Source organism: Dendronephthya gigantea, unplaced genomic scaffold (genome assembly GCF_004324835.1).
Source record: "Dendronephthya gigantea isolate DGI-Jeju-01 unplaced genomic scaffold, DenGig_1.0 000296F, whole genome shotgun sequence".
NCBI classification, from domain to species: domain Eukaryota; kingdom Metazoa; phylum Cnidaria; class Anthozoa; order Malacalcyonacea; family Nephtheidae; genus Dendronephthya; species Dendronephthya gigantea.
This window is the reverse complement of record NW_021163306.1, coordinates 7,366-30,145: the sequence shown is the minus strand read 5'-3', so window position 1 is coordinate 30,145 and position 22,780 is coordinate 7,366. Positions and strand designations below refer to the sequence as shown.

Sequence of the window (22,780 nt, the reverse complement as noted above, 5' to 3'; positions counted from 1 at the left end):
CTTCAATTAAATTCACATTAGAAATACAGAAAGATAACTCTATATCTTTCTTAGATATCTTATTTGATGTAAAAGAGAACGGGACTTTGGGCCATAAAGTTTATAGAAAACCAACACACACTGACAGATATCTGAATTATAGTTCATTTCACCATCCTAGCATTAAAAGATCAGTATGCAAAACATTAATCAACCGTGCCAAAACAATTTGTGATTCAAATAGCATTGACTCAGAGTTAAAGCATTTGAAGGATGTTCTGCACATGAATGGTTATCCTAAGAAATTCATAGAACATGCTATGAATGAACAGCAAAGACAGAGGCAAGACACGGAATATCTATCCTCTGTCTGTTTACCATATATTGGCCCAGCTTCATATAAAATCGTTAGGATTTTAAAAGAAGTTGGAATACAAGTTTACCATTCTAGCAATAACAAATTGTTTCGCGCTCTTTACACACACAAGGATGGCGTCGATGAACAACAGAAACCTGGTGTGTACCGCATTCCATGTGAATGTGGTTTGGTTTACATTGGAGAGACCGGTAGAAATCTCTCAATACGTCTTAAAGAACATAAGACGAACTGCGAGAAAGGTAAACTGGATAAGTCTGCAGTAGCTCACCATGCATGGACTTATGATCATCGCATTAAATGGAACGATGCTACCATTTTAGCAAACGATAAGTTTGCTGTCTCTCGTAAAATGAGAGAATCTATTGAAATTTATAAACATCAAACTATCGTCCAAGAGGGAAAGCCACTTAATAGTACGTGGCGTGCTCTTTTCGGTGTCTCTTAGTCAAATACTTGTCTAGGGCGCGCGCATTAGTTAGAACTTAATTAAATGAAACCGTTTAATTAATAGCGCGAGCAAACTAATCACGACTAACATGATATTTAAGTGACGCGCAAACGTGTATTCAAGTAATTGCACTGATGAAGGTCCGGGTTAACGGACCGAAAGCTTTGCAGTATTTAATACTTACGTGGTGTACCTACAAGTTATTATAATTACTAAAGTCGCCATGCAATCATACAAGAAAATCATCTGTAAATAGTTCAATTGAGACTAACAAGCATACTCCATAAGTAATTTATAATCATTATTGTTGGCATTGCATCATCCAACAGCAATGGCATTACTTGCGCGAATAATGTTCGTATTAAAGTAGTTATAGTTTTTAATGTCTAAAATATACAAGAAAGTTTAAATGCGAGATTTCCTGTTCATAATTTTTGGTTCATAAACAATTATGTAATAAATTTGAATACGATTTTCACAGCCTGCTGGTTTGCTCTATTACCTTGAAAGCCCTGACGAAGTAAGAAATTTTTGAAAACTTTTTTGCGAGGGCCATTATTTACATAAACCCATTGAGGTGATTCTGACTAACCAATCGTATTCATGACTAAGTGGTATCAACTGCTTTGGTAACTAAACTCCATCATTCATCCTTAAACTGTGCCAACTGCCCCACTGAGGAAATAATTAAATGGTAATTCATTCAGAAGTGTAAAACCTTTTTGTAAAGAAACAATTTTGTTGGAAAGTTTTTATCTTTCCTTCAGCCACCAGAGACTGAAGAAGATCGTTTATCAATTCGTGACAATGTAAAGCTTGCAGAAGTACGTTTTAAATCAACAATCGTGTTCCAAAATTTCATAATGCATGCTTGCATGTACGTATAAGCCTGTTATTTCACGTGCTATACTTGTGTCTTAGAGCTCTGGAAAAACGAGGGGAACGTTGAGGAATCAACTTGAAGGATATCTCTCGCATTGGAGGACAAAAATAGGATTCAAATCCAGGAAAGATGTGAGAATTTAAATCCAGTTTTTTTATTACAAGTAAGTGTTCGTATTAAGAAAATGGGAAAATGTTTAGTCGTTTGAAAGATGAAAAAGCAATGATATTTAAGCGGATCTTTTTTACAGATTCAGTCAAGATCTGACAGCGTACAACCTGATTTGGAATTACAAGGTAGTCTCGAAGTTAAGGTTAGTTTCCGTTGAAAATATAGGATATGGAAATGTAATGGAGGATTTCCTGTCGCTATGAGTATAACAAGACAAATTCAATAGTCCTGACCTCTTTCTCTAAACTGTTCTCGTAAAAGAGTATGAAACAATTTCTTATGTTTTCAATGTGACAGACGCGAGAGGAACTTCTGGGGCACTCGAATCTGATTTGCACGCATTTGCAATGGAAAAAGATCTGAGTGGAAACTACGTTGTCTTTTGGAATCACCTTTAGTTTGAAGTCCTGTATGAATGTTTAGCTGATGAACTGAAACAGGTTAGTGATAAGCCTAACTGCTCTAGCTTTTTAACAGTTCTTCATAAAGCGTCCCCCCCTTATTCCTCGATAGGAAAAACTCAGTAACGTATCTCTGCTATCAGGTGACTATTATTTGAGAGTCTTGTTGGAACAAAACGACGAGGAGACGCCGATAACAAATGTGTGAGTCCACGACATTTATCTATCAGGGTTTGCAAATATTCAAACTACTTTCCATGTGCTTTTCTGTCTGGCTTCCCCCTATTCTCTATATTGCTGCACAGTTCACGCAATGTTATTTGTCCTGCAGAATGTAGTAGAGAAGTATAGAATCATGGATGAAACCATTCAAGATTCGATCGACTTTTCTATTTTGTTTTCAGGCTCGAGTTGTCTAACGATCTGTATCACTGATTCCTATTGACAACTAAACCAACTATGAAAGCAATGTGCCTTCAGGTGAGGATGTCGTTTAGCGGGAATGTAGCCATGTGTAGCCTTCGAAGAATGAATTAAACAAATTGGAATATTTCATTCACAGGCGATGACTAAAGTTTATGGAAAATATCACGAAGAGATTGGAGCTTTTAATGACACCAAGCTAAGGATCATCTGTTATTGATCCAGTGTTACTGCAGGAGCCTGAACTAAACTAACTTTATTCATACTGTTTCGTATTTTTAGCATTTACATGAAAATGGCATCACTAACAGGGATTGGAAGGTAAGCACGCCCTAATTTATTTATCACTACTGTCTTTATATCCTAAACTTTAACGACCATAATTTAACTTTTTCTTCTTAGCCAGAAAATGTTTTATTGTGTTCCTCGTATGATGAAACGCTTATAAAGGTTTGTGTCGGTTGTGTATTGAACTTGTGTTTAAATTGCCCTTTAAATTGTCTTTGAAGAAACCATTCGATGTGACCATTGCCAGCAAATCCTGGAAGTCACTATAATCTCAATTCCGATTTTTTTCCGTTATTTCGTTTTACGAAAGCAGAGCGCATTCTGCAAACGTTTTAGGTTCAGTTATTTCTCATTGTTACAGATCTCAATGATAACAATTAATTTTTTAGATCAGAATTCCTATATGGAAACACTCTGTGGTACACCAAGTTACCTCGCTACAAAATGTTAATCCCGTAGCCTGAAGAACGATCCTACAAGAAATCGTGTGACTGCTGGAGCCTGGGAGTTATACTATATGTTTGGTATGCCATATACTTCAGTTTACTCAAATTCACGTAGTGAACACGATTTGTAATGAAGCTGGAGGTAGCTTAACCTCATTTCAAAATTGGAGTACGTCAATGAAAAGTTAACGTGTTTTAGACTTTCCGGATCTTCTTTATTTTCAAAGCAGGCAAATAACCCATTGGAGAAACAAGTCAAAGAAGGGTCGTATAAATTTCCGAACAACCTCTGGAAGAATGTTAGCAGTGAAGCTAAGGATCTTATAACAAAACTGCTTACTGTTGGTCACAGAAAATGCATCACGGTTTCAGAAGCTCTGGAACATCCTTGGATGAAGGTGATGATGAAATTACTAACCGCCTTATAACACCCCGCATCTAAGATTTTTCAAAATCGGCTGACCTTTTTCGTCTGAAGTCCCAGCTTTTTCGAATTGTTAGAATTAGTTTGGTTGAAGTTTAGAACTGATACAGCTATCCAGCATAAATAAAGTCAGTTTAGTTCAGGTTTCCTCCTGTAGTAACACTGCATCAATACGGGATGACCCCTACTGGACCTCCATGAAGGACAATTTTAGAACTGACAGAACTATACGGTATAAAAAAATTAGTTCAGTTAGGAGAAAAAGCTTTTAAAGTGTTAGATTGATCCACGATTTAAAAGTTTTTTTGTGTCTTTTGTAGGATAAAGAAATGATAGAAAAAGCAGAAAAAATGATAAAACCGACCGTGGATGGAAGATCAATGTCTCCGCCCTTATAAAAGGTATGTTGAAAACTACGATACTTGTCCCGTTCTTCCGTCCAATGACCCTTATTTTCAACTCGCAATTGCAATGAAACATTACATGTTTGCAAGTTACATCGAAATTTAACCAGCTTTCCGAAACAATCTCAAGGCGCTGTTACACTACGCAACTTTCCTGGCAAATTGCAAAACCATTCTACTCCTGAGGCATCTAAAGTTGTCAAATACGAACATCTATTACGATCTGCTAACGTTTCCTTAGTATTTCGAACACTCTTTAAAAATTAACATCTTTCGGAATTATAATTGCATTGCAAGTTGTAAGGAAAATTGCATATTGTATAGTAGCGCCTTCAGTAAAGTTGAAAACTCACCGTGCAATGAAACATTGCATGTCGGCAAGTTAAAAGGCAGAAAATAACTGTCACCGTACATGGTGAAGACTGGCCGACGGTCACGTTCGGCAGACGAGGCTCTGCGAGCAAATAAAATACTCAGTGGCGAAGCCAGCACGACAGTTTAGCAGCATGACTGAAAATGCTTCATGTAAGATCACATCACTAGTTATTCCGATAAATAAAAGAACAGGGGCCGGTTGTTCGAAAGGTGGATAAGTCGCTATCCAACGGATAACTCACTATCCAACGGATAAGTTTTATCCAGCGTGTGATTTGGGTTGCACGAAGCTTGTATAACTTAAACCAGAGGATAAAAATCGCTATCTACCGGATAAATGTGTCGAAGGTCCGGAGGTGGTTTAAATCCACTATCCAGTGGATAAATTCAAAGATACAAGGTAACACTGTAAACATTTATATAAAATAGGACAAAAATGCAATATTCTTCTTACTGTGTTTCAACAAACTAATACACATCATGATTGTATTCACTATATATTAAAAATGTTTTCGAAGTGCAATTTGTCGCAGCAGCGTTTCACGTTGCCTACACATTCCGTTCGACCGAAGATTTTTTGGACATCCTCGCATTTATAACAGGTGGTAAATTTACTATACGCTTCTAATCAGTTTATAAACGCGAATATGCAAAGAAAGATTCAACCTATTCCAAGGAAACTTGCTAATATCTAAGTAATTTCATTCACAAACATTAAAATAGTGTTTCTAAATTTGCTATGGGACCGAAAGGCAAAGCGTTGCAAGGTCAAGGAATAAAATTGCAATGTGTTTAATTAATAAAATCACTATGATGTGAAGTGCAAAGTTCGAGCAAATCACTTGTTCAAGTCTTTTCCATTCAGTAACTATACTCGAGAATTCGTAATGATTATGAATTCAATGTTGTAAATGCTTAGCAACAGCTGACGTTGTGGTACGAAATTTCAGAATAATCCTGTTTTCTTCTGGTAAATTTTAACTTATATATTGGATAGCTATCCACTTCACTATCCACGCTTCCTGCAACGCGTTTTTATCCAATGGATAACTATCCAGATTTATCCGTTGGATAGGACTTATCCGTTGGATAAGTTATCCATCTTTCGAACAACGGCCCCAGTTCCATACCTATACTTTTGTACGTGTGAAACTTTTCGCTTGATTTTCCTTTAATTGTTAGAATCCGACCGTGCAGCAAGCATTGAAATAAAGCGATAACACTAAACTTGATTGTGATAGCCCTGAGTATATACCGCTATAATAGCTTTGTTCCTCATAATGATATGCTGGATTCCTCGTCCAGGTATAACTTCTAAAACACGCCTTATTTTTACTTGTATTCCAATGCACCTAAGTTAGTAAAAAACCTGAAAAACCCGCTGGTAGGGTGTAAAGAATTTATTTCTAAATCAAAAACTCGCTCTTACATAAGCCACTTATTGAAAAATTTTCGCTATATATTTCAGTCAGATGGATCTCTCAGTCATTTCTCATTCCTTAGTGAACAAATAGTATTTCAGTGAATTGCTAGAACATACCTGAAAAACAGCTATAAACTTCAATTCTCAAAGATATGTTGCATATATTTGGATGAATGCGGATGTAAAGCGCGGTTACAGTTGGTGATAGGACATTTTCCACCAGCGAGTCTCTAATGAAATGAATAATTTGTTAAACAATTAATCTTAATCACACATTAAAAGTTATATATGACCGCATGGAAATGATGTGATGCATATAACATGACAGGGTAATATGTAGAAGCCTTGCTTATTAATCCAGCTAACCCTGACTAGTCCATTTATTTTGTAATGATCGAATTTTTGCCCGTCGGAACTACAGGACACAGAATAGGTCTTCACCCACTAATTATAATCACGACGACTTTGAGTGAAATCGCTCCGACAAACATCTTTCTTGCCAAATGCATTTGGTCCTGGTTATTTTTCCGTGCAGACCAGGAAGCTGCCTCATTTAAGCGACCATGTCCTGTCGACTTATCCGCATTCCCAACACTTGTTGCTATTATCTGGGATGTTATGTGTCTTCAGTACGTGGGCCAATAATTAGTATCAATTATCTTCTGGCACCAAAACACCATCGAACAATCATCAACAAAAATGAAATGATAATGCATATAATTTTGCCATACACGGCTCCTCCAGAATTGAAACCAGTCGAGGTACAGCGTTATTTCCATTGATTTTGTGAAATCTTTACTTGGGGGTTAACATCGAATTTTATCACATTCCCATATAGGGGAATTACTGAATAAAAAAATAATGTCCAACAGTCCTAATATGACATAATAATAAACTGAACATATACCATGTAGCCTGCAATATTTACCTTGCTTGGTATGTCAGTCCATCAAATCCATGTATGGCACAGCGATGGATGGAGGTGTAGTCAGTGATAAGAGAAAGGTAATAATTGTTAGCAACTCCTGGGTTGCCATACTTTATTTGATCTAAAATTGAAACACAAGGAACAAGTAAATTATTATATTATTGTCCAGGGTTGTGAGGCTATCAGCATTGTGATATCCCAGGTTCATGCGTACCGCTACCATGGGACAACATTCCTTAGCGAACAAATAGTATTTCAGTGAATTGCCAGAACATACCTGAAGAACCGCCATAAACTTCAATTCTCAAAGATATTTTGCCGTACCAATTCGACTCTATATGCCATAGAATCTGCAATTGAGATTACAAAAACATAACTATCACACAATTGAAACTATAATTGTATATGAATCACAAGGGACTATACAATATAGTAACAGCATGTATTTTTGACTTCTATAACACAAGAATATACAGAACAAAATGCAGGTTGTTTTCTTTCATATTCACATAATACCCCCACCCCTGACAGTTACATATATATTGGTAAATGCAATTACATAATAGGAAAGGGAGAAAAAAAAATTTTTTTTATAACACCAGTGAAATATTGTGTACGCATAATACTTAGCGCTATGACCAATGCTGTCATGCTTCCATCACCAGATATCATGAAATCATCTTGGTTTTTTAATGTTGAAATTAATCCGTTTAATTTAAAAAGCACAAAAATACCACCAAAATATAGCTCGAAAATTTCTAATCAAGAAATTAATCAATATTGTTGTTAACCTGACACTGCAGTGCAGCTCTAAAAATCATATCAAATTACACAGGATTACAAAATGGAAATATAACTCGCCTTTAGAATTTCGTTATTTTCTTCGTTATTTTTTATCCTGTCGTCTTTTAACCGTTACATATAAACTGTAAAGGCATTAGTTATCTTTTCTGATAGGATTTAAGTCAGGATGGGCAGAAAAACTCGAAAAATATAGATTTTTTAATTTGTTATTGTGTATAGCGAGGCGTTGCTCAGCTGCATGCACAAGTGGTTGTCGCGTGAGGTTAGAGGTGTCAAAAACGTAATGTTGCCTACCCCGTGGGGGTAAAATAAGCCCAGAAATCGATTTCTGGGTAAAATTGTCTCTAGAGGTCATAATTGTCAAATTTTCGTTAATATGGTGATAATTATATGCACATTTTCGGGTTTCCGTTTGTAAACACATTTGTTGGAAATATCACTACAAATCGCCAAAGCAACTGTATTTCGAGTAAAATATATGAAAATATTGATCCCAATGTAAGCTACAAATATTTGGAGGTTTTTTGCGAGATTTTTGGAAGGCTTTGCGTATTTTTGCTTCTCTAACATTCAATTTAAAAAGTACAAGTTCTGCAATAAATATCTCTGCTTATAGGAAAGCTTTTGAAATGAACTAAAGTTATACAAATAGGTAAATGTTTTTTCTTTAAGATAATACAATTTCTAGTTGAATTGATAAAACACTTCCAGATAAAACCGAAATTATCTGTGTGCGCCGTTTACGACCGGACAGCAATAAGTTTAGTGGTCTCATATTTATTAAAATGGGTGAAGTATTCGCAGAGTAATCACAAGTTTAAATGAGCTTACCACTTTGAAATATCCTCTGATCGGACGTCTAACTGAGACGATCCCTTAAACATCGAGAATACTTCATTAACAAGTGCCGCATTCTGTCCTGTTTGAGAAGGTACAAGAACTTCATCTTGGGTATTGGTTACTCTTTGCTCCGTTGGAAGTTCAATTCTGTTGTATGATGACAACACTTGTAGTTGGTGTGATGAAAGGATGCAGATTGTCCGTTGGATGTTGTGCTTTTGTATTTGAGACGGACCACATTAGATATCAGCGCGAAATTGACACATTCATGGGATTCGAACCCATGAACTCCTAAAAAGGAGTATCCGCAAAATGTGTTCTTTGTGTGGCCAGGAAAAAGAGAGAGCTACAGGGCTTCTCCCAAACCGACTGGCAGACAATACGAAACGTAGAGGACAAGACAGTACAACACAACACAACACAAAACACACAACCGACGACACAACATCCAACAACCCACAACCCACTAACTCTGTAGCTGAAACGACAAAAATATGGTGAGTTGTTCCTAGAAAATTAAGCATCACAATTAGCATGAAGGCAATTGCTGGCTGGGGTTTAACTGACGGCATGGATATGGGGTGGCTTCTTAGGGTTGGATACTGAAACTAAACTACGATCGTCTTTGTCTGAAAAACACAAAAAAAAATTATTAGTAGCTCCCTAGAAAACGAAAAGCAAAACACAGTTAGACAAGCAGTGAGCCGTGTTTCCAGATACGGGGAGAGAGATTCTTAGCTAACAGTGGGGCCACGGGGTCTACTTCTATTTAAAAAATTAATTATACATACCTTGATCCTACCTAAAGAAAGAACTCACTTACCTGAGAAAAACGGTGGCAGACGGCTCTGTTTTATAGCCTGTAGGCTCTTGCATAATTCAGCAAAATTAAGACAACTTGATTGGTTATTTCTGTACACAGGTCAATTTGTCATTGGTCAATTTTTGTACTCCACGATTGGTTCAATAAAAACAAATCAGATTGGTTAATCTATATTCAAAATTTGATACCGTTTCTTTGATATTTTCAAGGTGATTGCACAACAAATGTTCGATTTCACACGTTTTGGACCATATTCCAAGCCAATGTATCACAGTATGAGTGTATTTGTTCCATTATTTCTCTCATGAAGTTCACAAAAAATTACAGTTCAATCATTATTAAAAGGCTTTATTCCCCTACCAGCTTTAGAACCCCATCGAACAGGAAAGTCGGAATTTAAAAGGCAAGTAAATCTTTCAAACTGTTGTAGCACTTGAATTCTGTGGTACATTTAACTACTGAACCTTTCAGAATATTGTAGAATTGGGCATGGCATGGAATAATAGTAAATATAGCAAACTGACAAATTCGCAAATGTAGTAAATTTTAAGGCTAAATATTGCAAATTCCAGTGGAAATACGGCGTTTTACCGCCATGCATACATAGCTATTCACAGCTACGATATTCACGTGTTGTATATATTCAATATTACACATCAAAGCGGCCTAATTCTTTGGATATTGCCCAAATGCAAACGAAAACCGGTTGCAGTGGTTTAGCTCACATATTCAGGATTATTTTGATATCTTTAGCGTCAAAGTCAAGCCTTTAGAAGATTTTTGCCCATTTTTTATATAAACATACCTGATGATATGAATTATCGCATCACCGGCAATAATATTTCACAATAATAAACACAGGACGAAAAGCGTGCCCTTAATACGGTTGTAAAGGCAGATTAATCGTGTATTTTATTGGTGTTTAGTTACACTTAATGCGATTTATTAAATACACTAAACACACCTTTAGACACGTTTAATGTTCAGTACTAAGTGTATTAACGGCGGGATTAATACTTAAGACTAAATGTTGATTAAAGTGTGCTAAAGGCAGATTTAATTAAGTGGATTAAATGCAGATTAAGGCAGTTTAAAGGAACGTATAATTGCCCTTAATATCTTGACTTTTTTTACTAAAGTCGATTTTAATCATAAATGTGCTAGTTGGCTAAAGTGTATTAAAAGTAGATTTAATACATTGTTTAAAGGTCGATAAAGCGTGAGATAAGTATAGATTAATCGCCTTAAAACATTGATTAAACCTTGCGTAAATGCACATTTAAACTGTCTTTAATTAACCTATTATATTCACAATAATTCAGCTTTTGTTAATTCGTTAGCTGCATGGCTGTTATACTTATATAACCTATTCCATGTAAATAAACGAAGAAACTGATTTCCATTCAATTACAAGCTCAACTCGCAATAAAACTTAAATTTCTAATCGTTATATTTGGTACAAGCTACACGTATAGCTAGCTATAGTCAAACAAATACAAGCATCACCAGTTCATTGCAAAAAAGCATTTATTTCCCTCTATACCCGTGTATTTACAAAAATTCATCATTTTAAATAAATAGATAAGTCGTAATGTATAGTATACATCCATGATTCCTATACTAATATTATTGCATGATGTGATGTTTCTGGTACGGTGAATAATATGGTGTTTTCAACAATTAAATTACAGTTCAGTGCATCGATCTCCAGACGCGCAATAGCCAATATATTTTCAAAAATATATTGCGCGTCTAGAGACCAATAAACAAGGGCACTGAACTTTGAGTTCGGAGTAAACATATATTTAAGAACCGACTTGGCCTTGTAGCTCATTTGGTAGAGCATCGGACTAGCATACATAATTATTTGCATCTTCTAGGATGTCCATCGTCAATGTACATGTAACTGAAATAATTTTGTAGCAATTTTTAACTAAAGAGTCTATCGTGACAGATTCAAATCATCCTCGGCTAAATATTGTGCTCCAACTGGTTCATTTGTCGGGTCTTCAGTTAGAACAACACACGCCCAACCAGGACAGTTGGCTGGTTTTGGTTTACCGGAGGGTTCTCCTTCCTCTCTTGGTGTAACAGCTCGTTTGGACAATCCAGGTAGCGAATCCTTGTGGTTTTTATCAAGCTTCTTCTTAGTTCGCTTTAATTCTCTGCTTTCCCAAGAAAGCTTCCGAACCTTGTAGTGTTTAATCCTATTTGTTTCCTCGTCTACCTCGCTTTTTTCAGAGGACATATAGTCCATTCTCATGACGTCTGCCACCTTTGCCACTTTCGTCTGGTTCCAACCCATTTTCTCGATCGTTTTTAATCTTCTCGCTAGTTTCTAAAAGCAAATATCGTCGAATAATTATATTCTTACTTGGGTAAGTGTTTGGGATTGTGGTGCTAAGTATAGTCTCGCCTAAAATCCAGTTGCTAATTTTGCTTCCGGTGGTTTTTCTCTTCGGAGTTCGAGTCTTACATGTCAGTGTAGTAGGTTATCCAACTAAGTACTACAACCAACTTCTTGATGGGGCTTCGCTCGAAACATCGAAGAATTTTCTTATTTTCCATGTAGTTGCATATAACCTACTACACTGTTTAACTGTTACGTTAAAAGTAGTTAGATAGTCGTGTTCAATCAAGTATGAAGCAAAGCTAAAATAATCATTAAGTATCAACTATTTTTAAAAAGATATTGTAAAAACATACCTCCTCCTTTCTGCTCCTTCTCCTGCAAATTTGAACGTGTTGCTGTTCTGTTCCAAGAGCAACTCTTTTCTGTTTTGCTTTGCATGACTTGAAATACCTCTTAAACGCCTCTAAAACATAAAAAAGCAACAATCACCTTCTAGATTCAGGGCCCTAATTTCTAGGAAACTTACTTTCACGAGGGAAAACCCAATTTGAAAACATAGTTGCAAAAAAGCTGTGCGTATGGGGCACCACCAGCGCAGAGAAAGGTTTTCCCTGTGACGAAGGTTTAAACCTGGTTTTCATATGTCGTAATTCATTGGATGCGCCTTGTTAAAATAAATTACACGACTCCCGCAAAAAGGGTTGAATCCCTATCCTATTAGACGTCTATACTCAGAGACTGGAGAACTAAGGAACATATTAGTCAACTGATTTATTGCTGCTATATTTCTTTTACATTACAAGTTAAAACTCTGAGTATATACCTTTTAAAACAACCGTTGGCCAAGGACAATTTTCCTGACCACCAAATTCATGTTGCAGTTCTTCTGCCACTCTTTTAAATAGCTGTGAATTTTGCTGAGAATCGGGGCTAGAAACAAGAAACTTAATTAGTTCAAAATTATTACTTGTGCTTAACCTGTGTAGCATACTGTCGAACTTCCATGCTCAGTTTGAGAGTTACTGTTCAAAAGATAGTGTTCTTGTACGTGGTACAAAGGGACACACTATTAAAATATACCAGCCTTTAGAATTTTATGTATGCCATTATGAATTTATTTTAAGGCCTTCAGAATTTTGCATAATTATCACATGTTCTGAATTCAACATATATCGCACAATTCTGAAGGCCTCACATAGAATTCTGAAGGCTTCAAACAAAATTTCAAAGACTGGTATAATTTATATTTATAGCATGTCAGCACAACTTCCAGTCTAATATGCAGTTTAACCCATTAAGTGGCAGAGCTTCCCCACTGACGAGTATTTCGTCTGGCAATAGACAAGTAAAAAATATAAGTAGGGTGTCCTGGGGCACATTGCTACTTAATGGGTTACCCATCAAGTTTGCGCCCTGATGCGCCCTACTTTGGCGTTTTACTCTGTCTAACACCAGACTATTTTACTCATTAAGGGAGAGTGCTGGTGCTTAATTGGTAATATATTAATTACAATCAATAAAAATAAGATAAGACTCAATCTAAAATAGTAACATCGGAAAGGTAAACAATGTACATCATCTCGGTAACATGACTTCACCAGTTTTATTAATATAAATTAGTATTTGAAAGAAGTTGCCTTTATGCATTACCTTTCAGTTAATCTAAAGTGCATATTTTCATCAGCACTCCTAAGAGCCTTGAGTTTTCTTCGGACATTATTCTATTGAAGAACATAGTAAACACATTTTCAAAATTAAATATCTAAAAATAATGGTTTTTTAAACATGGTTTTACAGTTCTTACAATTGATTTCTGTTAAACCTTTGGTTGGCTTTTAGTTGAACATTTAGTTGAAAAGTCAGCCTAAATTGGTGGCAATGTGCCTAGACATGCCCCCTGGATTTTCTCTGTGTAACACCAGACATTTTACTCCTTTAGTGTTATGGTACAAGCAGTGAATAGGTTGATAGTAAATATAATTATATTACCATAATAAGGAGACATTTATAAAGACTTTAAAACATACAAAGATAACTATATATAAACAAAGACCAATTCAAACAATATGGACATTTTTGTCCTCATATTATTAAAATCTGTTATTCAACATAAACGGTCAACGGATAAAGGCATAAAGCCATTCAGATGAAATGGTTAATAGGAAAAAATGAAACTGTATTTACTTACACTGCAAGCTTTGGGCACTTTATGTTTGTTCTGCCCGGTCTGTCTGACTCGTCTGCCAGGTGAAGTTGTCTGGGACAAGATGTCCATTTTTGTTTCAATATTTTTCAAAGCACTTTCATTGCTTGAAATGGTATTAGCCATTTGAGCTCTCAAGAGCCTGTTTTCCTCGACCACATTTTGTAATAATAAAACGTACTGATCGGGCAAAGACATTTCAGTGGATATGTCGAAAAATCCAGTGAAGTCAGATTCAGCTGTTTGTCGCGAAAGGACTTTGAACACATTGACACAGTTGATTGTTGAATTGTATGTAGATTTATAATTGAGCGCGATCACGTCCAATATTTCATTGGTTGTAGAAAACTTTCACAGCAGGATTCTATCGTTATCATATTTCTTCCGTTAGGTATAACACACGAACATCAAAGTCTTTACCCAGATAACCTAGAAAAGCACTGGCCTAAATGTAAATTGGGCTTCCTTACGAATACTAAGTCATTTAAAAATTGATTCCGTGCACATTTCCTCTACAACGATAATCCGCCATTGTTTTAGTCGCGTTATTTATAGAACAGACATATTATGAGTTGCCTACCCACCCTATAGGGGACAGTTATCCGATCGGAGACAAATATCATAAATTCATAATTGTTAAATAACGCAAAAGCGCGGGAAGCACACATTACGTACTTTGGGCGCAATGACAACGAACGACAAATATTTTGAAAAGCCTAAATTGAAAAATTCTGTAAAGCTTTTGGTGGTATACCTTGCGCAAAACCGGTTGAAATGGCACATTTTAACCAGTCTTTCCACACAGCGAGTGGCGCACTTGCTACCAGTGGAATGCGCAGCCTTCTGGAAGCTAAAAGCCCAGTGCCACCCAGAGGCTGAACAGAATTGTTTATACCTGCGAAAGCAGCGTCGTCTCTCCAGACCAAATAATGTCGAGGAAGTGCGCCTTAAACGTCGCCGACGTAACAGAAATTACGAGAAAGGAAACGTAAAGAGACCAGATGTCAAGCAAAGACGGCTGGAGAAGAAAATAAAGAAAATATTGAGAAAGAATGAAAGCCACAACGACTGAAATGAGATCGAAGGCCGAGTTTTTTTGGAGAAAGTGAGAGGAAAGTCTTTGCGTACTACGTCTCGTATGTAAGTACATGTATTGCTCCTTATATTTAATTTGAGCAGTTTTAGAAGCAGGGTTATATCGATAAGATTGCTAAACTTGTGTGTATTTACTTAATACTGTTATACTGCATTAAAGCACCCCACATTATATTCAGTATTTCCCCCCCCCCCCCTTATGGAGTATATTTGACCCTCCAGAATCTAAGCAATTTTGATTGAATAATATTAATATGTGCTTTTTTAACGCTGGATTTAAGAACCCCTTGCAGAAATGAAATTTTTTTTCCAACCTTAACAGAATTCATTTGGCCAGTTCTGGCCACATCTTAGAAAACTGCATTTAGGCAGGGGTTATTATTATTAAATGAAGTGGAACATTGACCACACAATGTAACCTAAGTATCATGCCCAGGCCTACAGTATGTTTCATTCGCTATGATTGATTGGCAGCGACAAATGAAGGAGGACCTGATATATTCTTTACCATGCTGCATGTAAAAAGCCAGATTCAGGCTTTTTTGTCTGATTGCCCGATTAGACAAAATCTTTTTGAATCTGCATTTGATTGAATGATGATACAGTGATCAAACTATAATTCAAATTTTGTGTGAAATTTAAATTTCCCCTGCAACTTTTCATTCAATACTCAATACAAACTTTGCTGTGGGTGGAAAGCGATGGGATGAATGTTTGATTTGGGCCTTTGTACATAGGGGTCTGATATAAATGGTGTAATAGTATAGTATTTAGAATCCTCTGTCCCTAGTACATTTATCTTGCATGATTCATAAAAACTTTAGACACAATTGACAATTCCAATTATGGACTGAAATAGACAAGGAGATTCAAATAATCACCAAAGCTGGAAAAGAGCATACTAAATTGAGTATATTTTCAAAGTTTGGTTGTGAAATGTTGTAAATTTTAGCTCACTTTACTAGCTTTTTTTCCGAAGCTAGAATGTGCTCAAAATGTTCTGCTCGTTTGGAGTTACTATTGTACTGGCCAATTAAGAAGAGAAAGCATTTGAACATTAATGGGGTACTCATGAAATGCTAGCTACAGATATGACCATATGTCTCCAACCTTTTGAAACAATAGTTGTGCTTACAGTAGCTGTCAATTCATGAAACAACACTGTCTTGAAGATCATTTGATCTTTATATTAACCCATTAAGGGGCAGAGCTTCCACACTAATGAGTAAAATTGTCTGCCGTTAGACAAGTAAAAAATAAGTAGGGCATGCCGGGCACATTGCCACTTAATGCGTTAACTCGAGAGATTGTCAGCTTTTGTAGTTAACACATTAAGTGGCAGAGCTTCCCCCTGACAAATGAAATAATCTGACATTAGACAAGTAAAAAATAAGTAGGGGGCATTGCCACCTTATGCATTCAACTATTAGTATACTGAATAGCAGTTTAAGCTGAACAATATTCAAGCCTAAATATTTTCTATCAACCTGGCTTTATTTATTTAAATTTTTCTAGGTCTATCCATGAAATTGACCCAGCCAACTTGAAAATATTGTCAAGTGGACGAAAAAATAAAATTGGTGAGGGGACATTTGGCATCCTGTGTAAAAAAGATGTACAGAGGGCATGTAGTTGCTGTGAAACAGTTTAAAAGCCATACAAGTAGAACTGATGTGGAAAAGGAAGCCATGATGATTAATTCATTTGATCACCCTGGTATGAAAATGATTAATTATTATGATTACAGCATACTTGAAACTTACGGCACTGTAACAGAGTTTACGTGGATAGTTGGGAGGGGTGTGATATTCATATATTCATGTTCATATTTACATGGATATATTAATGACACCCATCCCCCCCACACCACCAATTATCAATGTTGGGGATAGGCCTGTTTACCGTTAGGTATGATCATGTGGAATAATGATTAGCAGTATGGGAACTCTTCTAGCAAAACTGATCCTGAAGTTTGTATTTTCACTCAAAATTAAAGCTGAGAAACTTCTGCTTTAATAGTTGATTGTTCATGATCAACTTCATTCAATGTCTCTGTATTCAGATTGTGTAAAATTGTACTGTACATGAAATCAAGAAGACTCATGACTTATTTTATTTATTTATAATTTCATAATACTTTCTTATATAAGGTTTGCCATTTCTGTTTGGTATCAATGTACAATCAAAGCCATACATATTGGTTACTGAATTTATGGAATTGGTGGACAGTGTGCTAATAATGATATAGCTGTATATTATGGACTTGCATGCAAAACACTCTCACCTTTGAAACTGTAACTGTTACAATCACTTTCTCCGTCTGTGTCGGATGAAGACGTTGAAGAATCTTTCTTCAAACTTCTCTTCAGCTGGCGAGATTGTTTTAAAGCCATATGTCTACGGAATGTTGTTTCCGAAACGTTTTGTTCGCAGTGGTCGCAAAACACGTAACTGTTCGCCTTATCCATATCGTATTATAACTGCCACGCACTTTGGCCAAATTTATATAAACTTGTATATCAATCACTTCCGCACTTTATAATTATACTAATGAGCGAATTTGCACAATAAGAAGTCTTTCTTATTTCTTGTATATTGTCCGACAGTGTCTCGAAGTGCTTAAATTCAGGTGAAATAAAGGCGCATTATAGCATTACGTTACTCGATAATAACAAACGTATCAGATATCATCATGTTTATTTGTTACCATATAATTGTTGCAATAACAATATATTTAATCCTATTAAATTGCCGTCCTAACGGAATTAAAGTAGGTGTCAGGTTTTGTCTTCATTTAAAATCAAATTAAAGGTGATTAAATGCTATCTCTGCCTTTAATCAACATTTAAACAACTGGTTAAAGTTTATTAAACTATACGCGCACTAATGTCGGCTTTAACCCACTTTAAAATGCTCACTAAATGCAATTAAATCTATCGGTTTCCAAAAGAGATGTTTTATTCAAAATAAATGCGATTAAATGTAACTTTTTCTTTAATCACCTTTAGTCGGCTTATTAAAAGTTATAGATACGCATTTAATACCTTTAGTATTTTTGCTAAAGCTAATTAATGGCACGCTTTTCGTCCTGTGAAAAATTTCGGGCCAAAAGCCGAAAATCTGACCTAGGTCCGATTCGAGCTTGCCTTAAGCACGCGTGATTAGCAATGATTATCGCTTAGAACTTATAAATTGCTCTTTCTTTGATTTTTTTGCACATACTACACCAAGAATTACTCAGATTTAAAACAGAATGATAACATGTCAAATTCTAGACATTTTGAAGACAACAGAGACCAAAAAAGCGAAAAAATATGGAATTTCCAAAATATATTTTGCAATGGGTGAGTAATTTCAGATAACAAAGCAAGCTATTATTTAATTCTTATTTTCACGTATAATACAAATGCAGGTTATAACTATATGCTGGTTGGAATATACTATTCAAAGAATCGTTTTAACCGCTATCGTTTACTGGTATTCCGGGGTCTTTAGCCCAAATACTTGCTGAGATATTTAATGTTTTTCTTCTGTGCGACAATATTGTCAGGAGTAATAGCCTAATAGGGACCAGAAGGGAATTAGATATTATAGTACTTGTATATAATAATTGTAGGAAAAAAATATTCCCTGTGATATATCTTCCTAGGAAAAAGTATCAAAACGGATTATTTTCAACATTAAAAAACCAAGATTATCTGATGATGTCTGGTGATGGCAGGCATGACAGCATGGTTCTTAGTGCCAACTACTTCGCAGGGCCACGTGTTATGCCTACACCATATTTTTCTGTACAGTTCCATCATTCATTTTACACTGATGTTATATAATTTTTTTTTATTCTCCCTTTCCTATTATGTAATTGCAGAACGAATATTCAATATATTAGTGTACCACATAAAAACTCATTATGACAATGGCTATCGGACGTCTATTGCATCGGAGATACGACTTGTGGTAAGCCAAATTCAATGTTATTTCTTGCGATTTTTCTATGATATCTTACATTGTTTTTTTGTAAAGATTCTTCAATGTTTTCTCAGTCTGCGAGCTGACAACGTCAAGGCCTTGTGCAAGACAAAAGTGGAAAAGTCAAATTCACTTCGTATGTTAATTGTTCTGAAAGGAAAACGTTGGTTAATGATGATAGTGCAAGGCATGTCAGGTATTCTGCTTCCAAAATTCCTTTTCTTGTTAGTGTAATACATTCTCATTTTTGTTTTAGTTCTGCAGAAGATAAGACAACCGGGATTGTTTCACTGCCTTACAGCGAGGCGATGAATGTTATTCCTGTGTGCTTACAACAGGTAAACTTTTCTATCATAATATATCATCTGGCATTAAGTTTCGATTGAAGTTCAACTTTCTTCATTTTCTAGAAATTGGAATGGGAGGTGTTGGATGTTGTTCTGAGAAACTTTCCGGAGGCACTGCAAGATAAAAACTTGATACATTCTCGAAAGCACTACTTACGTTCAATATGTACAGTGTTATCTAAAATGGTAAGGGATGTAAAGTTGTGCACTTTTCACACTAAAATCATGAACTAAAAATTTTACTTTGCATTCAGGTTTGAAATTATGATTTTCTTCCTGGATTATTTCGTGTTCCTCATGATATGCGCCGACCTCATTTGTACGCTAGAATTTTTCCAGTACGGTTCTTATCATTCAGTTTTTTGCATCTATCATAATATCTTACCATAACTATACCAAAACCATACCATACCATAACCATAACCATACCACATCATATCATATAATCATATCATATAATCATATCATATAATCATATCATACCATAACTAACCATAACCAAATCATACCATACGATAACCATATCATACCATACGATAACCATATAATCCCAAAATTATATCACACCATACCATACCATGACCAAATCATACCATACGATAACCATATCATACCATAATTATATCACACCATACCATAGCATAACCAATTTATACCATAATTATATCATACTATACTAATGATTTAATTGGATCTTTTATTGTAACATGTGCAGGTATTAACAGAGCTGTGTACGTACCACATTTTTATTGGGCAAGATGAACAGGTAAGAACCTGCTTCACTTTATTTTCAGCGGTTGTCTGTTCTCGCTTAAACGTTGTTGTATATTTCGTCTAGTTTTGTCTGATGCGTACTTTGGAGATTGGTTTGGTTGCTCATTCCACGACGTTAAGCGTATCTTGTCTCACCATATGTATGTTAGAAATGTCTTCAGTTATGGCAAGGTATGGCTACTTAAGATTGTCTGGAATTTGAGACGTTTTTTATGTCCATTAGCACTTTGTAAAGAATGAAGTTGATTTAAGTAATTGCAGCGTTTTAGAAGTTTATTACTTTCGAGATATTTGAAATCGTGCCTTGATAATGTGCTCAGTGAATTTACAGAAATGTTTTTCAATAAACTCCAGCCTAAATGTAACGTCTCTTGTTATGCGAGATACTCCTTCACAAGATTATTTGGGTAATAATTTCTAAATTTTCTGTCCTTAGGCTGCTCCCAACATATCTGGAAAAGTTTACTAAACTTTCGCCAACGCCTCAAGTTGTCATACCACTGTTAGAATTTCTCTCTGGTATGTTTCTTGAAGTTACGTAAATTAAGAAATCTTTTATGAAATATCAATGTACCCCCTAAGGAGAGCTAGGTTGTATAAACACTCAATCGTATTCGACGAAAAGTTGCTAACATTCTTTTAAAACGTTTAAATAGCATTGTCAAAGCTTCGTGATTAGTACAAAAACTTCACAGCGATCCATTTGAAACAAGTCATTGGAATATGTTTGCCTCACACAGCATCATCGAGGTTTGTTTAACGCGATAACATCTCAAACTTTTTATTATTGGCTTTGTGAAATTGAATAAAATATAAACGAACTGATATGTTTCACCTTAGATACTCTCAATACACGTAACTCTGCGGATAATGTCATTTCATCCTGGTTTGTCAACTGTCCACTGTTGTAAGAACACAATTCGTGCCATTGATTACAAAAGTAAGTCCACATGTCATTCTATGGCCACGGAGATTGCTTGCTAAATTTTCAATAGATATAAGAAGTGGTGTTTAAAACTTTATACAGCTTAGGCAGTGTTGTTACATAAACTTGTCCATTCATGTTACATAATTTGCTTAATGCAAGCTCGTTTTCAATCATTTGTCCTTGTATTCCTTTAGAGTCTTAACAACGCAGATATATCTTCAGATGCTGCAAACCCATACCCTTAGTCACTAATCCCCCCACCAAATTCCATTCACTCCCAAACTCCCTTGAGAAATCAAAGGAAGACCAAGCAACACACTTAGTTCAGAGATGATGGAAATCGTGGGTGATATGATGGTCAAATATACATTTTCTTCTTATTTGACCCAACCAAAAAGGTCTGTATGTTTTTTCGTATTTCTGCACTGTTTCAGGAAGATGACTATTTTTTGTTTTATAAACTGCAGTGTTGAACGACTCCTGCGCAATGGAGTGTCAAGAAGTTGGTTGCTTGGCAATGTGTTGATCACGGTTACAGTCAACAAGCAGGCAACTTCGAACATGTCATGCGCATATTGTTCGGCAGGAAAAGTTTGTGTGAGAATTCACTGCAAAGGGCACGGAGCCTGAAGTTTTAAAAGTTGAGCTTAAGAGAAACAAAAACGAGGCCTCAATTAGTCAGGTAAGGAAAATTCTTTCAGTATCATTGTTTAAATTGCATACACTGTTGCCCAGCGTATTCATGCTTAAGCAACAAAATATATTTGCAGGAGCGACCAAGTTTTAATATTCTTCTAGTGAAAGCTCTTAGGAACGTATTTGACATTTCCATTGATAACGACAGTAATATCGTGTGTTTGAACGTTAAAGATGAACTCAGGGATATTCTAAACAATACAAATTATGGCCCTAGAGTTATTTCCGATAAAAACCTGCCGAAGTTGGTTCGTCATATTGCAATGCATGTTAAATAAATTTGGTCAGTAACTTAGGGTAATTTAAATGTCCGGATGTGATATTGACGGTATACGAATGTTTTTCTTTTTAAGATTGCGTCAGTTATTCACCAAAATCAGAAAAAAACTACAGATACCTAGGCTGTAATTGGTTACAAAGAATACGTCAGATCAAGAGGATTTGAGCTAGAGTTTCTCATGCGGTACCGGAACAATGTAGGTCGCTAGACTTAAGGAAGACGCTCGTAATATAATAGATTTTTAAAATATATCCTTTGGTAATTCTTATGAGTTGCAATAAAACCTTTACGATTTGTTCATCCTTCACTGATGAGCTCAGAATGTTTCGTTATACGTGGTCAATGCACGACTCTTGCCTGGAGGAGGAACCCAATCCGGATATAAATGACTTTTTATCTAAAGTACTTCACGGAAATGCCTTCAGTTGAAATATGAAGAAAGTCGGGCTGATGTTTCAAGATTTTATGACGCGAAGTTGAATCTTGGTTCATCGTTTCTTCAACGAAACGGGCACTGATAAGACTTCACAGATAAGATATCACAGTGGAAGCCAGTGCTCTTTCGCTGTAGCTTGCCTAGCGGCACAGAGGTCTCAACAGATGGTAGGAAATGACAACAGAGAGCGAACATGATAAATTTTTATGAATAAAATTATTCCGAAAAATAACAAAAAGATCAACCTAGGTTGGGAGATC

General features: G+C 35.8%; 2 protein-coding genes and 1 long non-coding RNA gene across 8 annotated transcripts; 2 read left to right on the top strand and 1 right to left on the bottom strand.

Moving 5' to 3' along the window:
- Positions 1-2,425: 2,425 nt before the first annotated feature.
- On the top strand, positions 2,426-2,867 carry LOC114541499. The gene is made up of 3 exons (XR_003689291.1): positions 2,426-2,465; positions 2,666-2,741; positions 2,824-2,867. It is a non-coding gene; the product is annotated as an uncharacterized LOC114541499 (long non-coding RNA).
- Positions 2,868-3,412: 545 nt separating this feature from the next.
- Positions 3,413-9,842, top strand: LOC114541498 (calcium/calmodulin-dependent protein kinase type II delta chain-like). 6 transcript variants are annotated; one of them, XR_003689288.1, is made up of 4 exons: positions 3,487-3,560; positions 3,646-3,816; positions 4,163-4,243; positions 9,803-9,842. XR_003689288.1 is itself a non-coding variant. In XM_028561415.1 (3 exons), the coding sequence occupies exons 1-3, from the start codon at positions 3,549-3,551 to the stop codon at positions 4,238-4,240; spliced, it is 258 nt and encodes an 85-aa protein (XP_028417216.1). In that variant the 5' UTR covers positions 3,487-3,548; the 3' UTR covers positions 4,241-4,380. The 6 variants fall into 6 exon arrangements, 2 of the variants coding, with proteins under 2 accessions (XP_028417216.1, XP_028417215.1); XR_003689289.1 differs by lacking the exon at positions 9,803-9,842 and adding an exon at positions 6,959-6,998; XR_003689290.1 differs by lacking the exon at positions 9,803-9,842 and having other exon boundaries at positions 3,413-3,496; positions 3,649-3,816; positions 4,163-4,380.
- A 736-nt stretch (positions 9,843-10,578) lies between these two features.
- Positions 10,579-17,714, bottom strand: LOC114541497. Its single transcript, XM_028561413.1, has 6 exons — positions 17,375-17,714; positions 13,981-14,424; positions 13,443-13,513; positions 12,616-12,722; positions 12,146-12,255; positions 10,579-11,777 (listed from the first exon to the last, which is right to left on the bottom strand). Exons 2-6 carry the CDS (start codon positions 14,191-14,193, stop codon positions 11,382-11,384), a joined length of 897 nt encoding a protein of 298 aa, XP_028417214.1. The 5' UTR covers positions 14,194-14,424; positions 17,375-17,714; the 3' UTR covers positions 10,579-11,381.
- Positions 17,715-22,780: the final 5,066 nt, after the last annotated feature.